This window comes from Bison bison, unplaced genomic scaffold, assembly GCF_000754665.1.
Source record: "Bison bison bison isolate TAMUID 2011002044 unplaced genomic scaffold, Bison_UMD1.0 scf7180017864378, whole genome shotgun sequence".
In the NCBI taxonomy this organism is placed as follows: Eukaryota; Metazoa; Chordata; class Mammalia; order Artiodactyla; family Bovidae; genus Bison; species Bison bison.
Window position 1 is genome coordinate 1676841 of NW_011494950.1, and position 21125 is coordinate 1697965.

Sequence of the window (21125 nt, forward strand, 5' to 3'; positions counted from 1 at the left end):
GTTTTTCCAGGAGCCTGATAGCACCCTTCTGTACTCTGCCTAGAAGTTTACTCCACCACTCCTCAGACTCATCAGAACTTACCACGTGGAAAATCGTGTGTTGCTTCTACCTGTGACCAAGGGGAACTTGTCATGGCTAATTCTGACCCTGACCAAGAGGAATTAAATGCTGAATTTCACATTAGTTCCTGTGGCCTCCTTTCTTCTTTCAAACACCCTTTAAGAGACCTTCTCCTTCTCATGTCCCACCCTCCAATCTTGGGCCACAGATGACGTCTCCAGCTTGGGTCAGGTTTCCACCACTGGCCTAAGGAAATCTGTGAACTGCAAGATAGCTTGGCCATTTTAGATGTATCAGAAGAGGCTGAGAAAGCCAAGCCACAGGAAAATAAATAAATAAAATAGACCCATACAGATAAGACCCTGACAGATTACAAAGCCCCACATGGATGGCAAGCTTAGTTCTAGATGGGGAGTTTGGCCCTGTGTGGGATTTCCAGGTCCCTGTACCCATCGCAACCCTTCACATTTTGGATTAGGCTAGTTGGAGCTGGCTTGCCGCTGGCAACCAATAGTGACAATTCCCAACAGAGAAAACACGTAACTACTTAAGCACCTACTATGTGTCAGGTGCTAGACACACAGTAGCTACTATTTCAAAACACCTCACTCACAATTTATTGTTATAAGTTCAATAGTTACTGAAGTTACTAACACAGATATTCAGTGGGACTTCCAAATGGCTTACGGATTTAAATTAATCAAACAGTACAAAATTTCATGAACAATTTATATGGCAACTGCAGATGGACGCTTAAGACAGTGAATTCAGTCTTCTATTTTTCTGTTTAAGTCTTTCACATTAAATAAATGCCTCCTTGATTACTGGAGAAAAAAATAATTATAATATTCCATTGAAGCTGAGAAATAAAGCAACCTTTGTTTATTTTTTAAAAGATAAACATGGCTGATCTGCACTAATCATAATATTTTGAAGGAAATAAAACAATATTTGATATTTTTAGTCTAGAAATAAATAATACTCTGTTTTACTTAGTCTGTCCGCCAAAGACAAGGTTGGAAATGAGAATACTGGATAATGCCTATGGATTTAAAAGTATCAACCATGGTTATTCAATTCTGAGAAAATAAAAGCATAAATGGATAAGCATTAAAAGCATAAGCTTATTGCATAAGCATTATGCAATAAAAGCATAAGCATTAACTGGCTTAGTAAATTAATAGAAAAAAATGAACTTAGGAAAGAATGACATTTAAAGGTTTATATATAAACTTTACACACTTCATTTGAGAGACCAAAACATTTTTCAAGTCCTTAATGATGAGAACAGCAGCAAAATTCAAGACAATTAAAAACCGGCATTTAAGAAACTGCTGTATTGTTATGAATAAATGTAAGACAACAGTACTGGTGAAGCCCAAGAAAATCCCAGTTAAACTCCATTCAAGCCAATGAGCACTGGCTTTCCATTTCACTTTCCAACATGTTCCCTTATTCCAGGTTTGAAACATACCTTCAGATAAGAGAGTCTAGAAGAGTAAGAGTCCCAGCGCACAGCTGCAGAACCAGTCTTGCTGCATTATAGTTTCAGCACATGAACAACTACAACTGTTTCTAATTAAAACAGCAAAGCCAGGCTCAAGTGCACACCCTGTTCTAAATACATATTTGAATCAAAACTTATGAATTATAGAAAAAAAGACAAATAATGGCATGAAGGGCATGATAGTTTATTTTTAAAAAATTGTACCACACTGATCAAAATGACCAGCATACACATTATGATGGCTTTTCTCTTGGGTATTAACATCGCAGTATTTTTGTATACTGAAATGTTTCAATAGGACCAAGAACGTTAGAGAGATAAAAACCTTAGATGAAAATGAACACTAATGATTCTGGTGTCCTACCCCATAGAATTAATTTAAACCCCTTATGAATCAGTGGCATTATCATGTTATGTAGCTCTGAAGAATGAAAGTTCTCTTCTAAATAGGCAGCATGAACCTATACCTTCTTCCTCTTTTATCTTTAGCTCTTACAATTTGAACTATGTCCACCCTGGCCAAAGCACAATCATACAAGACACCTCAGATAATTTCCATGCTACCATTGCACAAGTTTAGTGATTTTTACTTAAACAAACAAAAAGTCAAACCACTGTCAAAAAAAGGAGGCAAATAAAAATGATTTTCCAATCATTTGAAAAGCATAGTGCTTATTTGTCCAATACAGACTCAAACTTAAATTAAATGCTATCATTATCATCTCTAAACTTCTGCAATAAAATTAACATATATATATATATGGGTTTCATTTATAGAACTGTATCTTGCAATCAACAGGAAAAAGTTATTTTTTTAGAGAACAATATATTTGGTTACAGTTCCACATGTCGGTAGTAGAGACAAAGCCACATGATGTTAAATCTGGCTCTAAGTTAACTAAGGTATAAAATTTTGATCAAATCTGATCTTAAAAATTCAACCCATGTGAGATTACTTTTTAGAGTAAATGTGCTATTGAGAAATCATTTCAATAACCTTCACTTTGTATGACTATCTGCAAATTGACCCTTTTCTTTTAATCAATGTGACTCACCAACATTTCAAACTGACCTCTTTACTTCTACGTTACCACTTGAATACCCAGGGATTTCTGAGGCAGCATAAGTTTGACTTCATTAAAAACAGTAGACAGTTTAACCTTTCAGTGACAGCTTTACAATCTGTAAACTCAAGAATCACATTATTGAGCTCAGCAACTATAAAAACATTGAGATTCTGGTATTTCAAACCAAAATCTCTTTGTGCTTTTTAGATTAAGCTGCTTTTGAATATTTTTGGTATTTATCAGCCATTTGTATTTCCCTTATAGAAATAAAAGAATACACTTAAAGTAATTTTTAAGGTTAAATGTCCTGGGGGCTTATCAATACTTAAAGAAAAAAATTACTTTTTTCCATCAGCATTTGGAATAGTAGAAATTATTTCTGGTCCCTCATTAGATCAACCAACATTACTTTTCATCACGTGTAACACTGAATTTTATAGACATCCCTGAAAAAGTTTTTGATTAAGTAAACAAGTGAATCACAGTGGAGTCTCAATCAGTTAACAGTGTAGATCCATTAAAACACACACACACACACACACACACACACACACTGAATATTAAAAAGAAAAATTTCAAGCTAAAAAAGAAAAAAAAGAAAACTCTCATAAGAATTAAATTCGAGTGTGTATTGTCACTGATTCTGTGCTCGTGTCCCCAACAGATTAGACCCCTTCTCCGGGTTGTAAGACATGTTCGATTAAATCTCCACATCAAGTTTCCAGGACACTCGAGTGAAGAGACTAGCTACTGCAGCATCTAAGGGAGCAGAGTGGCACCATTTTCTTCCCTAACAGACACCCTGTCTGAAGGTGAACGTGAGGCTCCCTCCGCTGTGCTCGCCAGCATCTATCAGGAGACAAAACTCGCTGGGCAAGCTGGTGACAGCTGATCCTCCCGCCCTGCCCCCAGCGCCAACAGGAGGTTCCCAGCAGTTCGTCATTACGTGCACTGGCCTTTCACTCTTTCCATCAGAAAAGTTGTGGTTGCTTTAAAAAGAGGGTACGGGGTGGAGAAATGAAAAACCAAGAGTCTAAAGGCACAAAGTCGCATAGCTGCTCTAGTTGGAGTTTGTAAACAGAGAATAGGCTGAATTTAGGTAATCCCAATCTATGAGAGTAAAAAGGCATCCACAGCAGGCTTTTAACCAGCCAGCTTCTTTGAGACCCTTCATGGGTTATGAGGTCTACAAAGTATGCACTAAAATACCCATACTTCAAAAAGCAATAAGGCAAATAGTATACTCATTATTCCAAAAGTTACAATGGTAGTGTAGGCATACAGAGTATAATTTAGTTACAATGTGTGGTACTGTTTCTATTATATAAACATATTAACTGCTTCTTTCCTACATAATTATATATTCAGCCCAGTTTCAGTTGAACACAAAACCATCCTTGTACCACTGCTGATAGTTGGCAATAGTTCTTTGATAGCAGTTTGTATTCTGCTGTAGAAATTATCCTTGAACTGAAAAAAAAGTCCACAATCCAACGTCCAGTCATTAAACACTATCATATTTGTGAAGAGCCTCTTCCAACTTCTGCGTCACTTTTTGGAAAAATATTATTTGTTGTTGTAAGAAATGCTGCATTTGTGATTTAAAGTCTCTTACTCGAATTTGATGGAAGTGGTGAATTTCAGCCAAAGTAGCAAAAGAAATAGTGTTACAGCGATCCTGAATGCCATCAGCCTTTTGGACTTCCATCTTCCCTTCTTCCACGTGTCGCCTACTCTCCTTTACTTTGGTAAGAGCTCCTGTGGTTTAAAAAAAAAATTAATTAAAAAATACATATAAAAAAATAAAAAATACATATGTATCCCAGTGTTACAGCTACATAGTAAACAGAATGTTGGGCATTATAAATACTTGCCTGAACTATTTTGAAGTCCCTTGGCATTTAAAGGGGTGACTATAATTATTTATTAAAAAAGAAGAAATCTGGTAAAGTTTCTGAAAACACCCCCACTGCTACAAATTCACTTATCAAAACTAGCCTTTGCCATTGACCAAATAGTATGTTTCCTCTCTTCCAACAGCAGAGATATTATATACTATGGACAAAAACTGCAAGGAGTTTTTCCTAAAAAGACAAACCAAGAAACTCTGCGATTTTAACATTCTTAAGGGACAAAGTGTAACACCACTCTGTATGTGTGTGTGTGTGTTAGTCACTCAGTCACATCCAACTCCTGGCAACCCCATGGACTAGCCCTCTAGGCTCCTCTGTCCATGGAATTCTCCAGGCATGAACACTGGAGTGGATAGCCATTCACTTCTCCAGGGGATCTTTCCAACCCAGGGATCAAAACTGGGTCTCCCATATTGCAGATAAGATTTTTTTTTTCTGTCTGAGCCACCAACACCACTATATACACATACATTAAGAAGGTCATCTCTAAAGTGGAGCATACTGCAGGCATGCCTGATTCTGACTCCACATTCTACCAGATCCATACCTGTAGCATAATGGCCCTGTGCAGTAAACATATGCCTCCTTCTCCTTACAGGCTGTAAAGATCAGTGAGTGTTGAGTTTGCCCTAACAGTCACCTGGGAATGAAGCCAGAAGTGTCATAGCCTCCGGCCAAGAAACATCACCAGAGGATGCGGGCCGGGGGGTTGGGGATGGGGTGGGGTGGAGAGGACGGTTTCTGTCGCAAGTGCCACGGGAGGGCAGATCTTCCCCTAGAAGCACAGTCATAAAAAAAAGCACAAAAGCCTGAGGATGCATAGGAGGTAGGAAAAATAAAGACTATTCATGTGTTCTTAAAAATGAGTGATGATAAAGTTCAAATCACTTGAGCACAGCCAGCTCAAGAATCCAGATTCCTGACCCCACATGCATCCATTCTACTGAACCACAATGAAAGACGAGAGAAACACTTAGGGCACCAGGCTTGCTGGTCTGAGGATGTGATGATGCTAAGTGGAGGGAAAGGGAACCTGTTTAGAAGGCAGTGGGGAAGCTGAGCAGCTTTGTTGTGGAAATGTTGTTTTAGCCAATGGTGAAATATACAGGGGAAAAGCCCTGTATCTAAATTTCTTCAAATCTACAAAATAGAGTAAACCTACTATTAAATAAAATCCTTAAAGACTGTTTTGTTTTTTTTGCACAACTCAAAGACCTGAGAAATTAAAACTCATCAACAACAAATGTTACAGATATAAATGTATGTATGTTTGTATATTTTCATTTATTTATTCTAAAAATCTTTACCTGAAAAGCAGGAGAGCCCTGGAGCAGAGAGAATACCCTGCTTCCCCCGTGACCACACAGTGGAGATGTCATCCATGTTAACCGGGCTACAGGAAGACCCCTACCCAATCCCCTAAGTAGCCATCACCTTGAATGGCCCTGTTAACATCTCCCCCACAGCAGACAAGACTCAAGAAGCAATGCAACCTGCCTGCCTGTGGTCTACACTAAACAGAGAACGCTCCTCCTCCTTAGAGACAGCAAAGAATAATTTCTTATAGCGAACTTACGTTCATTATATTTGTACAAGTGTCATCGTTAATATATAAAAATTGAAGTTGAATAAACTAGGAAAGCATGAGACAGAAAACTAAAAAAGAAAAGAAAAAATTACCTAAAAGATGACTGAGAATATGAAACTATGAAATTTACATTGAAAATGGTTGAGAGAGAGCTTGCTGTTATTGTTTAGTTGCTAAGTCGTGTCCGACTCTCTCTTTTTGCAACCCTGTGGATTATAGCCCGCTGGGCTCCTCTGTCCATGAGATTTCCCAGGCAAGAATATTGGAGTGGGTTGCTATTTCCTTCCTCAGGAGATCTTTCTGATCCAGGGAAGGAACCTGTGTATCCTGCTTGGCAGGTGGATTCTTTACCACCGAGCCACCTGGGAAGCTGAAACAAGGCATTAAGAGAGCAGAGTCTCAGGCGATCTGACTGTTCGTGTGATTCAGGGCCGAGGTGCCTGCTATTGAGCATGGAGGACAGGCACTGGAGCCCTGCCCTGCACAGATCCCTGTGCAGCCGTGAAGCAGCTGGGTACCGGGAATATGCTGTGAGGGTCACTTGCTCTAGTCACTGGAGTCCAGCACAGAGGAACTCAGAAACCTGGCCCTGAGCGGTGCCAAGGTCAACGAACCTGCAGCTCGTCAGCCTCCAGATGAGATCACCATCTTCTCAGAAACGACATTCTATGACACAGGCCTGCAGACATGCATCCGTAAAAACCAATTTACAAATGAACAAGCCTGACGTTTTCACAACCTGAATCACATCAGAATACATTTTCAAAACTCCTGGACACAGTACAAGTATTAACTCTCTCCAAGGCCTAAAGACCTTTTGGCATTTGTCGCCTTCAAGCTTTCTGAGTGTACATTCTAAAAAGGATCTGTGAATCGAAGACTCACTTTTCTCCCAGCTATGAATTTATTTTGTAAATAACACAGAGCCCTGAACAGTTGGGTTTCTGGGGCAATAATCTCAGCTCATTTACCAGCATTTGTGGAGGGCCTGGCTTCCCCAGTGACTCAGCGGTAAAGAATCCACCTGCAACGCAGAAGCTGCAGGAGACATGAGTTAGATCCCTGGGTGGGAAAGATCCCCTGGAGGAGGGCATGGCAACCCACTCCAGCATTCTTGTCTGGAGAATCCCCATGGACAGGGGAGCCTGGCGGGCTACAGTCCGTGGGGTTGCAAAGAGTTGGAAACGACTGAAGCAACTTAACACACACAAAAGGACAGCACAGAGCCGGCAAGGGGGATGCACATGGCGGGGCTCACACCAAGTGTTCAAGTCCCCACCCTCCGGAACTCTCAAGGAAGACACCTTGAGAAAGCACATTGAGGGCCAGCGCACAGCCATGGCGTGAAGTGACAGAGCCGCAAAGCACGGAATTCTGCATGGCAACTGACTGTGGCTTCTTCCAAGAGAATGTAATCATGTCACAAGGGAAAACGCTTGGAGGACCTGCTCTGTGCCAGGCAGTGCTGAGGACGAAGGGTGCCAGGGTGGGGGCAGGAATAAGCGGAGATAACAGTAAATGGGAGCTGCCTAAAACAGTCATCAAATACGCGAGGCACGTTCTGTGTACCAACTCTAACCCTGCTGCAACTCTGCTACAGACATTACTGCTGTTTTACAACAAGGAAACTGAGAAAGCCACCCACGTTCTTTGAGGCCCGAAGTTAGCAGTAACCCAGTAAGAGGTGGGAGAGATGGGATCTGAATACAGAACTGACTTCAAAGCAAACACCACAAATATTCAGAAAAGAAACTGGAGACTGAAGAGACAAAAAGGCACAGTGGGCTGGTAAGCAGGGTGCTGGGGTAAGGGCAGGGGCTCCTGCCCTCCCCTTCTCTCTTTTCACCTTCCTTGCTGGTCCCTGGCTTTTATTCTGACGTGCACATCAGGAGACCTTGTGAGCATGTAAAATAAACCATAGAGGTGTTGAAAATTTCCCTCTGGAATCTTAGTAGCCTCATTCAATTCATTAATTGTGCCTGTAAAGCCTTTTAATATTTATAAGATGTCTGATTTTCTTATCTTTGAAGCATACAATTAGGGTGCTACAAAAAAAAATCAAAAAGGCAGCACATATTTCATTATTTTGAAAATTTAAACTCAAACTTACATGGGGGGGGTGGGAGGTTTTGTCTTCCCCCCACCTCCCCCCTTCTCACCGACTTAAGATTCTATTGGAAAATTATATAAGTCAAGAACTATCACCAAAAATAGTAACATACAATCCCTGGATGGGCTTTGCCTTTGTTTGCTCTAGTGCAGCTGGATAGCCCAGCCAAAAATTATTTTGCAAAATAGGAAGAACAGAACAAACCACTGAAGAGAAGCACCCAAAGGGCAATTTCACTTGGAATTTTGGTTTAAGGCACTTAATACAATTCAAATCTATTAGCATAATGCATCAGGATTGCAAGGAGCAAGGAAACAGGTGAAATATGTTTATCAGAAAGAGACAAGGTTCCTATTTTAGGGACTCGAATTGTTTTTTGAGGTGACAAGATTTACATGCCTGAAACCATTAAAGACCTACACAAGATAGAAAATGAAGGTATTGAACAGCATTCTATAAATGTACAAACTGGTAGAAGAGGGAGTGCTCGGTGTAATCAAGGAAGATTATGTCTTCACAAAATTGGACCCATGAATTTGGAGCAAATTTTAAAACCACAACGTCTTTTAACTAAAATGTAGTTAAATTGGTTTCCCTCCAGACCCACCTTCTGAAGAAAGATGATAAACAAAAAACAGGCTGACAGCAATATACTTTTTGAAAAATCGAAAGAGCTCCCGAGTTGACAGCAATCCAGTTCTCTAAGCATCTGGCTGTTACATTTCAGGATGACAACCTACAGACCTTCAACCCCAAGCCCCCCCAAAAGTAAGTTATCTTTTGTAAAATATTATTGACAGTTAAAAAATTATTTCCTTCAAGAAGAAAACCATTCTGCGTTTAAATATTCACCTCACAAGCCTCTGATTAGTTTTTCCCATACAGTTTTAACAAATACTAAGAGTTTAGTGTGTTTTCTTATGAGAAAGATAAAGTCAAATCATTCAATAAGCTAATTATGGAAGTTAATTAGTTTACTGTCTGAGAGTATACAGAAAAAAAAGAAAAAACCACTGGGGAATTGATGAACAGAACTACTTTCTGGAGTTTCCCTGAAGCTCCCCTCTACCCCACTTCTACCCACTGCACTTCTAAACTCTGGCTTCTCTCAAGGTCAAAGTGGGAACATACTTTTCCAATAGAAATGTATTACAAACATCCATTAGATATAAGTAAAATAGTTTTACTATTAGAACTAGGACTTACGTTTTGTCACAGACAGTGTATTCTTGCAGTTTATTTGCCAGTTCTCAAACTGGGAATTATCTGTACACACATCTACGCTTCCCATATTTCCAAATCTAAAATATTAAACATCACAAGGCAGAGAGAGCCACATTTTCAATCAGGTTTAGCTTCTAAAGAGTGAAGAGTTGGAGAAAGAAAACTATTGGGGGCAGGGTTAGATCCCTACAGACTTGTTACTTCTAGGATAGCTTAAAATATTAACTTGTAGCTAAGAATCAACTGCAGAGGTACAATGTAACCAGCTGCAGAGTTGTAACAAACATTGCGGCATATTTTAAGTACTCTCTCAGCTGTACCAAACCCAAGAGGAGTGTAAATAAAAGCTAGAAACATGGCCCAGAATCTAAAGACCAACAGGAACGCATACTTTTATCACGCAGTCAATACAAAAACAGGCAAAGGTTTTCAAAACCTGTATTTTTTTTAAACTTTATTTTGCATTGGGGTAGAGCCGATTAACAATGCTGTGATAGCTTCAGGTGAACAGGGAAGGAGCTCAGCCACACACATACATGTACCCATTGACCCCCAAACTCCCCTCCCCCAAAAGCTGTACTTTGATAGTGGCTAATTTAGGAGCAATCTAACCCTACCAGGCCTCTGCTGTCACAAACACCACACCGTCACCCTGCTTTTGTAACAGTAAGGAAAATCAAACAATAAGGGGGAGAACTTATAAAATAAAGCCTAGGGTGAAAAGTGGTTGCTTCTATATTAAACAAAAGACCCATAAAACTCATGGGTAGGGCAACTGTTTGAAAGAAAATTAAAAATAGGAGGGATCAGAAGGAAACATATTTCAGAGTAGGAACACAAGTACATAACTACAAAATTATTTCTCGGGCTAAAAGACAAACATTATATGGGGTTATATATGGACAAAATAAGGTTTTATCAAGAAAAGAAAATAGAGGCAATCATTAAATTCTGATATTAAGTAAGAAGAGGCTGACATTACAGAACAATGAACACATTCTTCATTAAGATACTTATAGCCAATAACAAGACAAAATAACAAGAAGGTAATACATGAAAAATGGTGCAGCCTCCCCAAGTTACACAACTAAAAATAAATTCTTAAAGGGTATTAGAAATACAGGAAAAGGTATTCATGAACGTGGGCAATGTATTTCCATCACACCCATGACTGTGCTCCCCAACAGGCAAAAGCAATCTAGTTCCCATGCAGGACACTGGGCTGAGTTGGACACATTTCAGGTGTTTCTTCCCCAGGGAATCTCTGTGGCGGGGAGGCAGAAAGGAATACAGAGATGCGCTTCCCAGGTGGCGCTGGTGGTAAAGAACCTGCCTGCCGATGCAGGAGACATAAGAGATGCGGGTTTGATCCTTGGGTTGGGAAGACCCCCTAGAGAAAGGCATGACAACCCACTCCAGTACTCTTGTCTCGAAAATTTCATGGACAGAGGAGCCTCGGGGGCTACAGTCCATGGGCCCCAAAGAGTCTTTTCATAATACAGAGTCACCCCTCCTAAAAAGGCTTCCAGGCTAAGAAGGAACTTGCAGCTGAGCACTCAATCTAACTATTAAAATAGTTGGACAAATTATTAAAGGATTTCCACAGGATAGAAAGTTCACTCAGGAACTGATCAGCCTAAACCTTTATTCCAAAGGATGGAGCAGGACCATGACAGATTTCTACCACTACCACTGGGGAAGCTGGAAGAACTGAGTCCTTTGGTAAGAAGGGCAGAGTTGGGTCTCCGATTTTTTTTTTTCAATGAGCTATAAGGTTGTGAAAGTTAAACGAGGTTTTGGTACAGTTTTTTTCAGTCTCTCTAGCAAGAGGCTGTGACTTGCCCAAAGTCCCACAGCTAATTCCTAGCAAAGAACTTGCCCTTCCTACCTGCCTGCCAGCCCTGCCACTCTCCACTTAACATTCCAGTCAGGGCCTCTGCTCCACTCTCTTGAAAAGGGTCCTTCCCTTTCTACATTTGGAGTCATAAAAGGAAAACTAAACCAGTATTTCAACTTTGCTTTAGGACCTGCTATTAACAAATCTCCCAGACTTTTTTGGCATTCTTAGCTGACTCTGTACATGCAAAATTCCTAACTGCGTTCATTTTGATACTTATTGAAATTACTCAGGCTCAGAGAAAGGCATTTTGCCCATTTCCCATCACCAAACCCAGCAGAACTCATGTCCTAACTTCATTCCCACTCCTCTCCTCCCATGCTCTGGGTATTTTACCAATGTGAGCATAATTTTAAAGCATGCTCAGGTCAGAAGGAGCATCCTAATTAATAACCCACATGCACTCAATTTTAGAGGAATAATATTATGCACACTTGTGGGGAACACAAAATAATGACACAAAAAAGAATCCAATCACATGATTAAGTTCATTATTATTATAACCTTAAAGGGCTCAAACTCATAGATCAATTACAATCCAGGAAGTCAGCACCATTTTCAAAAGCATCACATTATTTACACAGCATGCCATTAAATTATGTACATCAGTAAAACTGTTCAGGAAGCATTTCATTGCCATTTTGGTTTTTCTAGAATGAGAGCACTGAAGCTCTGGTATCATCTAGTCAAAGAGAACATGTGAAGAATAGCCAACAGTCAGGAACAGTCTTCACTTCTTTAAATTTTGAGAGCAATTGCTTAGGGAAATATGTTTGGAAACTGTACACAGTTTTCTTTTTAAAAATATAATGTTTATTTTTTCCCTTGCAATTTAAAAAGTAATACACATACATGTAGAAAATGCGGTAGGATTTCAGGCTTGGCCAGAGACTGCCTTGCTCTGGAAGGGATGTCTGAGCCCTAGAGAGCGAACAGTGATGCCAGGGCAGAAGAGAACAGGATGGCAGTTAGCGACAGTCAACCAGCTGGCTCTCTGTTGCCCTCAAGCAACGACGGCTGCTCAACCCTGTTTTCACAGATTTGATCATTCCGTGTTACATGTGTCAATTTTGATCGGTTCCATGAGCTGAAGTATAAAGCACATTAGCCGACACTGTTACACTACACTGAACCCTCCTGTATCATCTCCTTCTGATTTGCAGAAAGAAAGCACTGCCCTGGCAACTTCTGACCCAGCAAAACCAGAAAGGGGCAAAAAAAAAAAAAAAAAAAAAACCCAACCCACTCACATACTGCAGTGCCTCAGACATTTTAACCATGGAGGCTCTAAACTCAGTTGAGTTTATCTGGCCTCCCTTCAGTTTCTCTGGTTAAGGCCCTCTCCTCCACCTTCACCTTCCCAGGCCCCACCCTACCCCCTAGGCTTGCTGGCTGCTCCAAAAGCTCCCAACCCACTAGTCTCTGCACCTGAACGTTGCCTTCCTTTCCTTAACCAAATCTCTTATTCTCCTATGCTTTGTCCCTCCTCGGACCAATTATACAAAAGGTTCAGTCACTAAGCAACAGGGATCCAAAGGCTACATTTTCTTCCTTAAAAAAAAAAAAAGAATTAGAAGAAAAAAGTAAGCGCTTCATTTAATTTTGAAATCATGAATGTGCCAAGAACATTAACAAGATTTTGTCTTCCTGGGGCCCTGGCCCAGAAAACGCAGGCAGTGAGGAACAGAACAGGAGACGGGCTGAAGGGCACAGGGACAGCTGTACAGAAGCTGCATGAGCTAGACCTGTTTTTCTTCATTCCCTGGTACTTGTGAAATGTTGAAAGAAAATGCTAATTTGGCCAACGTGGCCTATTTCGCTCCTACCCTCCCATCACTGGTACCCACCCCTGGGTCCCTGCTAACTCCCCAGTAACTCCTTCCCCCTAAACTTTCCTCCCTCCTTTCGGTTTCCATCCACCCACTCGTTGACTCTTCTTCCCCTCTCTCTGCTCCAATATTTACTTTTTTATTTATTTTTTTTATTAGTAAAATAGCTCCCAAAACAAAGACTGACATTTACATAAAAGGGGCAGGATAGGATGGCTATCCATCCAGGGAACACAGTTCCATGTGAGCACCTGCTCTATGCAAAGCTCTGGTCTGTACTCCGCATGTCTAGCTGTTGTTTTTTTTTTATCTTTAACCTGGAAAGAAAAGCAAGGATGACTCTTTTGTTTTCAGAGGTGGACAAGAGGCTTAAGCAAGGTAAATAACTTTACAAGGTGTCAGCTACATGTGAATCTGGTCTGCTTCCTAACCCACGCAGTTCCCTGTACCTGCCCAACTGGGGCTGCCTCCTGCCTGAGACCTCAAAGCCCCACGGACCAGGCCCAGAACACAGGGCACCACACCACACCAAGCCTCCAGAAGCCTCATGTTGGGATAAGCAACCCATGAATCACCTCCATGGAGAAGGAAAGGGCAACCCACTCCAGTATTCTTGCCTAGGAAATCCCATTGACAGAGGAGCCTGGAGGGCTACAGTCTATGGGGTCGCAAAGAGTAGGACACGACTGAGCAACCAAGCAGGCACGCACGAACCGCCTCCAGGCCCTCACAATTCTATTTATTCCTGCATCAAGTCTGACTAAGTGGGCTCCAGATTTGGACCATGTAAATAAACTTGAGAGCGTGCAAATAGTACCACTGAACTCGTCGGTGAGAGCAACTTTTTGAAGGGACAAAATGTCCCTAGAGCCAAGAACTATCAAAATTCAAAGATACAAGTAATTTAAAATTCACTTTCAATTTCAATTCACAATGAGAACTTTTGAGTCATTCAAAAAAAAGAGAGAGGGTCAGGACCAGGATAATAAATTACAAAAAAAATAAAATAATAATAACAACAACAAAGACCTGATTGCTTGATGATGAAAAAAATTAAAGAACCTTAAAGAACTCAGGCCTCTAAGTTTGGGTCCTGAAGATACAATAAGAAGCTGTTTGTTCTGGTAAAAGTCTTATTATTTCCTAATTAAGCAGCTCTTTTAGCTCCATTCAGCAATCAGCAGAAGTGTACAGGAAGGATGACATTTAGTATGAATGAAAACATTCACTGACGTGCACCACATCTTAAAACATTGGATTACTTCTACTCACTATGTACATACATCCATACAGCTCACCTTGTCCAGAAATGAAGATGGAAATCATATGATTATATCTCTTGTGGCTCATTTGGTAGCATAGGTTGTTCTGTTCACAGCTAGGAAATGTTATATATAATAAAGGTTCTCGTGTTTCAGCTTATATTAAGTGTTAAATACATGATAAAGATACTAGGGTGATAGATTCAAGAGAATACTGTAAAAATAGTGTTTTTATTTCAGAAGACTCTGGATACAATGGTGAAAACGTTGATGTGCTTATGGCCAAGCAAAGAGAGATAAAGACCAAAATTTGAAGATTAAAAAACATGTATCATTTTCTTTCTTAAAGGTTTTCTACCCACAGAATCATAATAAAATAAGGTAGAAGGAATATTCTTGATAATCATGAACATACAATAAAACTCGAATAAAACAACTGATGCTGTAAAACAGAATCCATAGTGTGGTTAAAATTCAGAGAATACACTTGATGCCTGAGGTGCACAGTGGGTAGTTCCTAATTCCTAATCCTTTTGTTTCCTGATATACACACATGGGTATAGGTCTGTACAAATAAAGCAGCATTAGGGATATTTGCAAGCTGCCAAGCACTTTGGATTTAAATGACCTTTGACATACAACAAAACATACCTATTACCTAAGACTAAAATGGACTTTGGAAACTACCTTTAACCAAATGTAAAACCTTAAGTTTCTTTTTTTCTAGGAAGATAAAGGGAGGCCCAAGCTAAGAGGTGGTGCAGTAGTAAAGAATTCGCCTGCCAATGCAGGAGATGCAGATGCAATCCTTTGACTGGGAAGATCCTTGGAGAAGGAAATGGCAACCCACTCCAGTATTCTTGCCTGGAGAATCCCATGGACAGAGAAGCCTGGTGGGCTATCGCCCATGGAGTCGTAAAAGAGTCACACGACTGAGCACACACGCACACAGACTGACATAAATCTAACAGAAGCTGCTAAGCAGACAGGCCCTTCTCTATGGGGGAAGGAATAGAGTGAGGTGGCACTGGCCCTTTAGAAAAGAGACAGACATGTTAGGTACACATCCAAAGCCAGATCCGTGATCCCCAGGACCGCTTCTGAGAGGGCTGCTGTTACTACTACAGTTAGAACAATGTTTTCAAAGGATCTTTTTCTTTCTTTCAAGTATTCTTCCCAAATAATATCTAGTTTTTAACTTTAGAAATGTAATTGTAAACCCCAGCGTTACCAGCTGCTACTTAAGCTACAGTGGGTACTAAGTGGTGAGCAGCCCAGCATTAATGGCTTCCTACAGTGCTGTTTGCTGTGGCCATTATGATCGGCACTTCACATCACTTTACAATCATTACGCTTTGGGGAAGATTCCTAAATCAACAGTTTTAAACTTAAGCACACTCTTGGCCCTGGGGTGTCCCTGCTTTCTGCCAATGGCGGGGACCAGGTTTCCACTGGCCACATCTAGACTTCCTGAACCAATCATAAATAAACAACTGAAGTCAAAACAATCTACCAATAGAAATACAGTATTTTAAAAGACATAAAATATAACTCAAAACACATGAAAACTTATAGATTACCCATGCTGACATTTACTAGCATTTATAAAGATTTCTCACTGCAGGCAATAGGTGGGCTTTTGTGAAAATCACAAATGTCAATATAACGAAATATAATAAAAAGTCCAGAAAATGGGATTTTCTAAGGATCCCTTCAGCCCCATTCCTTCTCTTTCCCTCTAATCTTTCTTTTCTTAAACCTACCTATTTCTATTCTTGGCGTCACTACTTTCTGTCACTCAAACTTAATACTTCAAAGGTAACTCTAGACTCAAGCTTCCCTGGTGGCTCAGTGGTAAAGCATCTGTCTGCAATGCAGAAGATGCAAGAAACGTGGGTTGGATCCCTGGGTCGGAAAGATCCACTGGAGGAGGAAACGGCAACCCACTCCAGTAGTCTTGCCTGGGAAATCCCATGGATAGGAGAGCCTGATAGGCTAGAGTCCACGGGGTCACAAAAGAGTTGGACATGACTTAGCAAGTAAACAATAACTCTAGATTCAAGAGAGCCACCCCTCACCAGTCCTACCACTCTCCCTGACAGGTGTCTTCAGTTCACCTGCTCTTTCAAAGCCTGCCTCGAGCCTGGTCTACTAACAAGCCTCTGCAGGTCTGTACTCAGCCAATAGGAGCAGCTTCCTGGGAACCAGGTTGCACTCAGGGGACGCATGCCAAGAGCTCACAGTTAGGTTCTATGGCTCACCGCCTTCCTGCCGGCAAAGTGGGGATAATGAGAGAATTTACCTCAAAATCTTCCATGAGGTTTAAATAGATATAATCCAGTGCAAAGCACCATGCCTGATGCACAAAAACCCTCAATGTACATTTGCTACTTTTATCACAGTTCAGAAGTCACTCTTCAGTTTCAAACCTTTAGTGGCTGCTGACTGCCTATAGGATAAAACAATTTTCTAGCAGGCATCCTACCTATTGTAGCATAAAGAGTACTGACCTCAGGTCAGGGCTAAAAGTGAACTCAAATCCTAGGTCTCCTTATTAGCTGCGTGATTCTGGAAATCACTCAACTTCCTTGAGCCTCACCTGGCACCCAGTTGGGGAGTTAAACAGCTATACTGGGTTGAACAGTATCTCCTCACAAAAATTCACATCCACTTGGAAACTGTAACTGTGACCTTATTTGGAAACAGGGTCTTTGCCCACATAATTAGTTTGGGTGAGGTCACACTGGATTGGGCTTCCCAGGTAGCTCAATGGTAAAGAATCCACCTGCCAATGCAAGAGACGCAGGTTTGATCAAAGATCCCTGGGGGAAGAAATGGCAACCCACTTCAGTAATCTTGCCTGGGAAATCCCATGGATAGAGGAGTTTGGCGGGCTACAGGCCATGGGGTTGCAAAGAGTCGGACATGACTGAGTGACTGAGCATGCAAGCACAAGGCCATACTGGAAGAATGGGCCCTAAATCCAAAGTGGTAGAATCCTTAAAAGAAGGAGATGAGCACACAGGGAGAATGCCAGGTAAAGATGGAGGCAGAGACTGGAGCCATGAGTCTACATGCCAAGAACAGCAAGGATTGCCGGCAACCACCAGAAGCTGGAAGGATCCTCCAGCCTTTGGAGGGAGAGCGGCGCTGCCGATGTCTTCATGTCAGACTTCTAGACTCCGGAACTGGGAGAGAACAAACTTATACTTTTCTTAAGCCACCCAGTTTGTGGTAATTTGTTACAGCAGTCCTGGCAAACTAACTCAACAGCTAATCATTATTGCTTAGAGACATATTTGCCATAGAAAATGGTTATTCCAGGTGTCACACAAAGAAACTGAGGCTGAGCGAAGCTGCTGGTGGGAACTCAGCCCCATATGGTTGAGGTCCAGGCTCACGACCACTCTGCTGCCACACCCACCGCTGAATGGAATTAGATGCAATGGATGTGACTGCCCGGAATACTGCTGTTCACGCAGTAAGTACTTAAAAATGGTAGCAACAGCCACACATACATCAACTCCCTAACCTGCTTGACCTCCAAGTCAAGGGTCAGCAAACATTTTCTTTAAGGGTCAGACAGTAAATATTTGATGCTTTGCAAGTTGAGGCAAAATTGAGGCTTATACAACCATTAAAAAAAATATACATATATATATAAAACATCCTTAAGCTCAAGTGCTATAAATGAACAGGCACCTGGGTGGGTTTGACCTGTTGGCTGCAGACCCCGATGCATCTTCCGGCATCTTTGCTGGCAGCTCCACAGGCTCAGTGTGCAGGGCATTTTATTCTCCCTGCCCCTTCCCCCACTCCTGTTGGCCAACACCTCCTTCTGTCTCCTCTTCCCCACCCCCAAAGACATTCTCTCAGGTTAGTATTTCACCATGTCTTGCCCGAACTATTCCAAGAACTTCCCATCTTGCCCCACCCCGAGCCACCCTTCACACCCGTCACCAGGACTGCAGGCCCGATCACATCAATACCCCTGTTGATCTTCCATGAGGCTCCCTCCATCACCTCCAGGATCAAAACCACGAGGACCTTTCTTAAGAACACCAGTGTCTAGGCTACATGTTCCCGCCTTTCAGATTCAGTGCATCCAGAAGGGGCCCTATGTCCAGCTGCAACCATGCCAAGGCTGATGTGAGAGGCAGCCGGGTTTAGTCCCTGATTTTTGTACTTATGGTTCCCTCTGCCCAGAATGCCCTTCCCTGCGCTGCCCACCAGGCAAACTCCCAACTGCTTTTCAAAACTCTTCTTCAGCTGAGACAGGGAGGAGCCACCCTTGAACTCTGCACAGTTAACCACACCTCCTCTGTCCTACTTCACACCGTGGCATGTGCTACCGTGCCTGTATGGGTCACACTGTATAGTGACAGCTAACTCACCTGTCAGCCTCCCTCAGTGACCTAAGCTCTGGGCATGGAGCCTATCAGCTCTTATATGCTTATCAAACCTATCCTAAAGCATTTCCAGATCAACCATGCACTGTCCATCGATGTTCTTCCAAAAGGCAAAATACAACTATCTTTCAAAGGGAAAACCAATGCTACCACTCAAACCTCTAACACAACCCTGGACTCTCACGCACTATTATTACACAGGAACTAAGTCAGATCTACCTCTCATTTCAGTTTTCTGCACACACATTCTCCCTCCCTCACGGAACTGCATTTTCCCTGAGGGCAGGCACCTCCTGCCCAACACCCACACCCAATGGTTTGTGCATCCAAGTCACTCAACACCCTGAACGCACAGGCTCTAATTCACATGTTTTGAATTAAGCAAAAGGGACCCCAGGGAAAGAGTAGTATCATGAAAGCTTACCAAAGAGGAGAGAAACATACGATTCACGAGTTTAAACACCAAGAATCAATATAAAGTTCAATCATGAGGTACATAATTCTTCTGGCACATAAAATGAAGCATTTTCAAACTTCCTCTCCTCCTCCCCACTCCAGTGAATTCTGGAAAGTCATTTTGTAGATACTTAAGTCTAAGACTTAAACTGCTCACATGTTCATGACTTCACCCATAAAACACATCCAAATCCTATCTTTATTTCCTGTACGCTTTTAAATCCTGTTATCCATCATCACATAAATAGAAAAACAAAAACATTCTATAAATTACAGAAGAAATCTATTTCAAAATTAACCAAGAAGTACTTTGGAGTGCCTACTTCATTAATTCAACAAGCATTCATTAAATACTTACTATGCATGTATGAAATAGTGGAACTTTATACTTGAGGAACGTAAAAACACGATCCCTGCACACTAACCAAGCAACATACAGTCTCTGGCACACCAGTCAGCATTCTATCAGCAAAGACGACTTAGAAAAGGGCTGGGATACTCCAAGGACAGGAACTTGACCTGGGGCTTGACTGTGAATGCCCCGGGTAGGGGAGATGTGGAACAGAATGCAGGAGCCTGTCCACCCTCAAGGCTTACACTCAAATCCTAATAGCCCATCCCCACCCCTGTGTCACTCACAGCCTTCCTCATCTCAGCTGATGGAAACTCCATTATTAGCATTGATGAAGCCCAAATCAGACTCACTCTGACGTCTCCTCTTCCTCTCAGGTGCCACATCCGTTCCTTTAGGAAAACCTGCTGATTCTATCTTTAAAATAAATCTAGAGTGAAACCTCACTGTCTCATCATCTCTCAGCCACATTATCAGATTTACTGGCCCCTAGCTACATCTATGGGGTCACACAGAGTCGGACACGACTGAAGTGACTTAGCAGGAGCAGCAGCAGCAGCTTCTACCTTTGACCTCCCCACCCTGCCTCATCCCTGCCCATTCTCTTCTTAGCACAGCAAGTGGAGTAAGTCTGTTAAAAGGTCTACTGGTATATCACTCCTTCCCTCAAAACCTGCAATGGCTCCCGTCAAACTAGGGCTCTCACTCCAAATCCTAATGGCCTAGGAAGCCCTGTAAGTCGAACCTTCTGGGCCCTCCCCTCCCACTCAGACTCTCTTAGCACCCATCACCTGTCTCCCTGCCGTTCCTCAGCAGGCCCAGCACACACCCACGCTAGCACCTTTACCCCAGCTGTATCTCCTGCCTGAAGAACTCTCCCCCATACCTGCTTGGTTAACTCCCTCACCTCCTTAAATCTCATCTTCTCGATGATCATGCTTTTCAATACGTACCTCATTCTGCCTCCTGCCTCCGCAAGTCCACTTGTTCTGTTCCACATTTATTTCCCCCCTAACATATACCATGAGGTGGGTGACTGTCACTGCGCTCCAGATTCAAGCTCCTGGGTCGCCTCATCAGGTCGACCAGCATCGCCCTGTGCCCCTCCAGCCGCAGAGACCAACTGACTCAGCCTTACCTGGGCTGGGCCGCCGTGGTGGGCATGGAGAGGGTCTTCTGTGCCCAGAGCGCCTGTGGCTTGGTGGTCTAGCCTACTTCTGTGCCACCCTTAGGAGCGTTCACTCCCCCTCGGCCCCAAGGTCCCCCAGTGACCTGCTCTGGAGGTGGGGACAGGCCCAGACTGTGGCGTTGAGGCAGGTGGTGGGCACACCTGGGGCCTGGTCGCCAGATTCTTTCTGACCGAGGTGTTTTTCCCACTGCACTCTGGAGGTGGGGGCCAGCCTGGGTCGTGAGGGGTGACCCAGAGAGGCTGCTGTGGGGGCAGGGGCGG

The 21125-nt window shown here is 42.3% G+C and overlaps 1 protein-coding gene across 1 annotated transcript in view; it reads right to left on the reverse strand.

The window, feature by feature from the left end:
* Window positions 1-924: 924 nt before the first annotated feature.
* SNX18 (sorting nexin 18) overlaps window positions 925-21125 on the reverse strand; it is a 29669-nt gene continuing 9468 nt past the window's right edge. Inside the window, exon 3 of the mRNA XM_010857195.1 lies at window positions 925-4393. Coding sequence (XP_010855497.1) covers window positions 4140-4393 — 254 coding nt within the window. The 3' untranslated portion in view covers window positions 925-4139. The remainder of the gene's footprint in view (window positions 4394-21125) is intronic.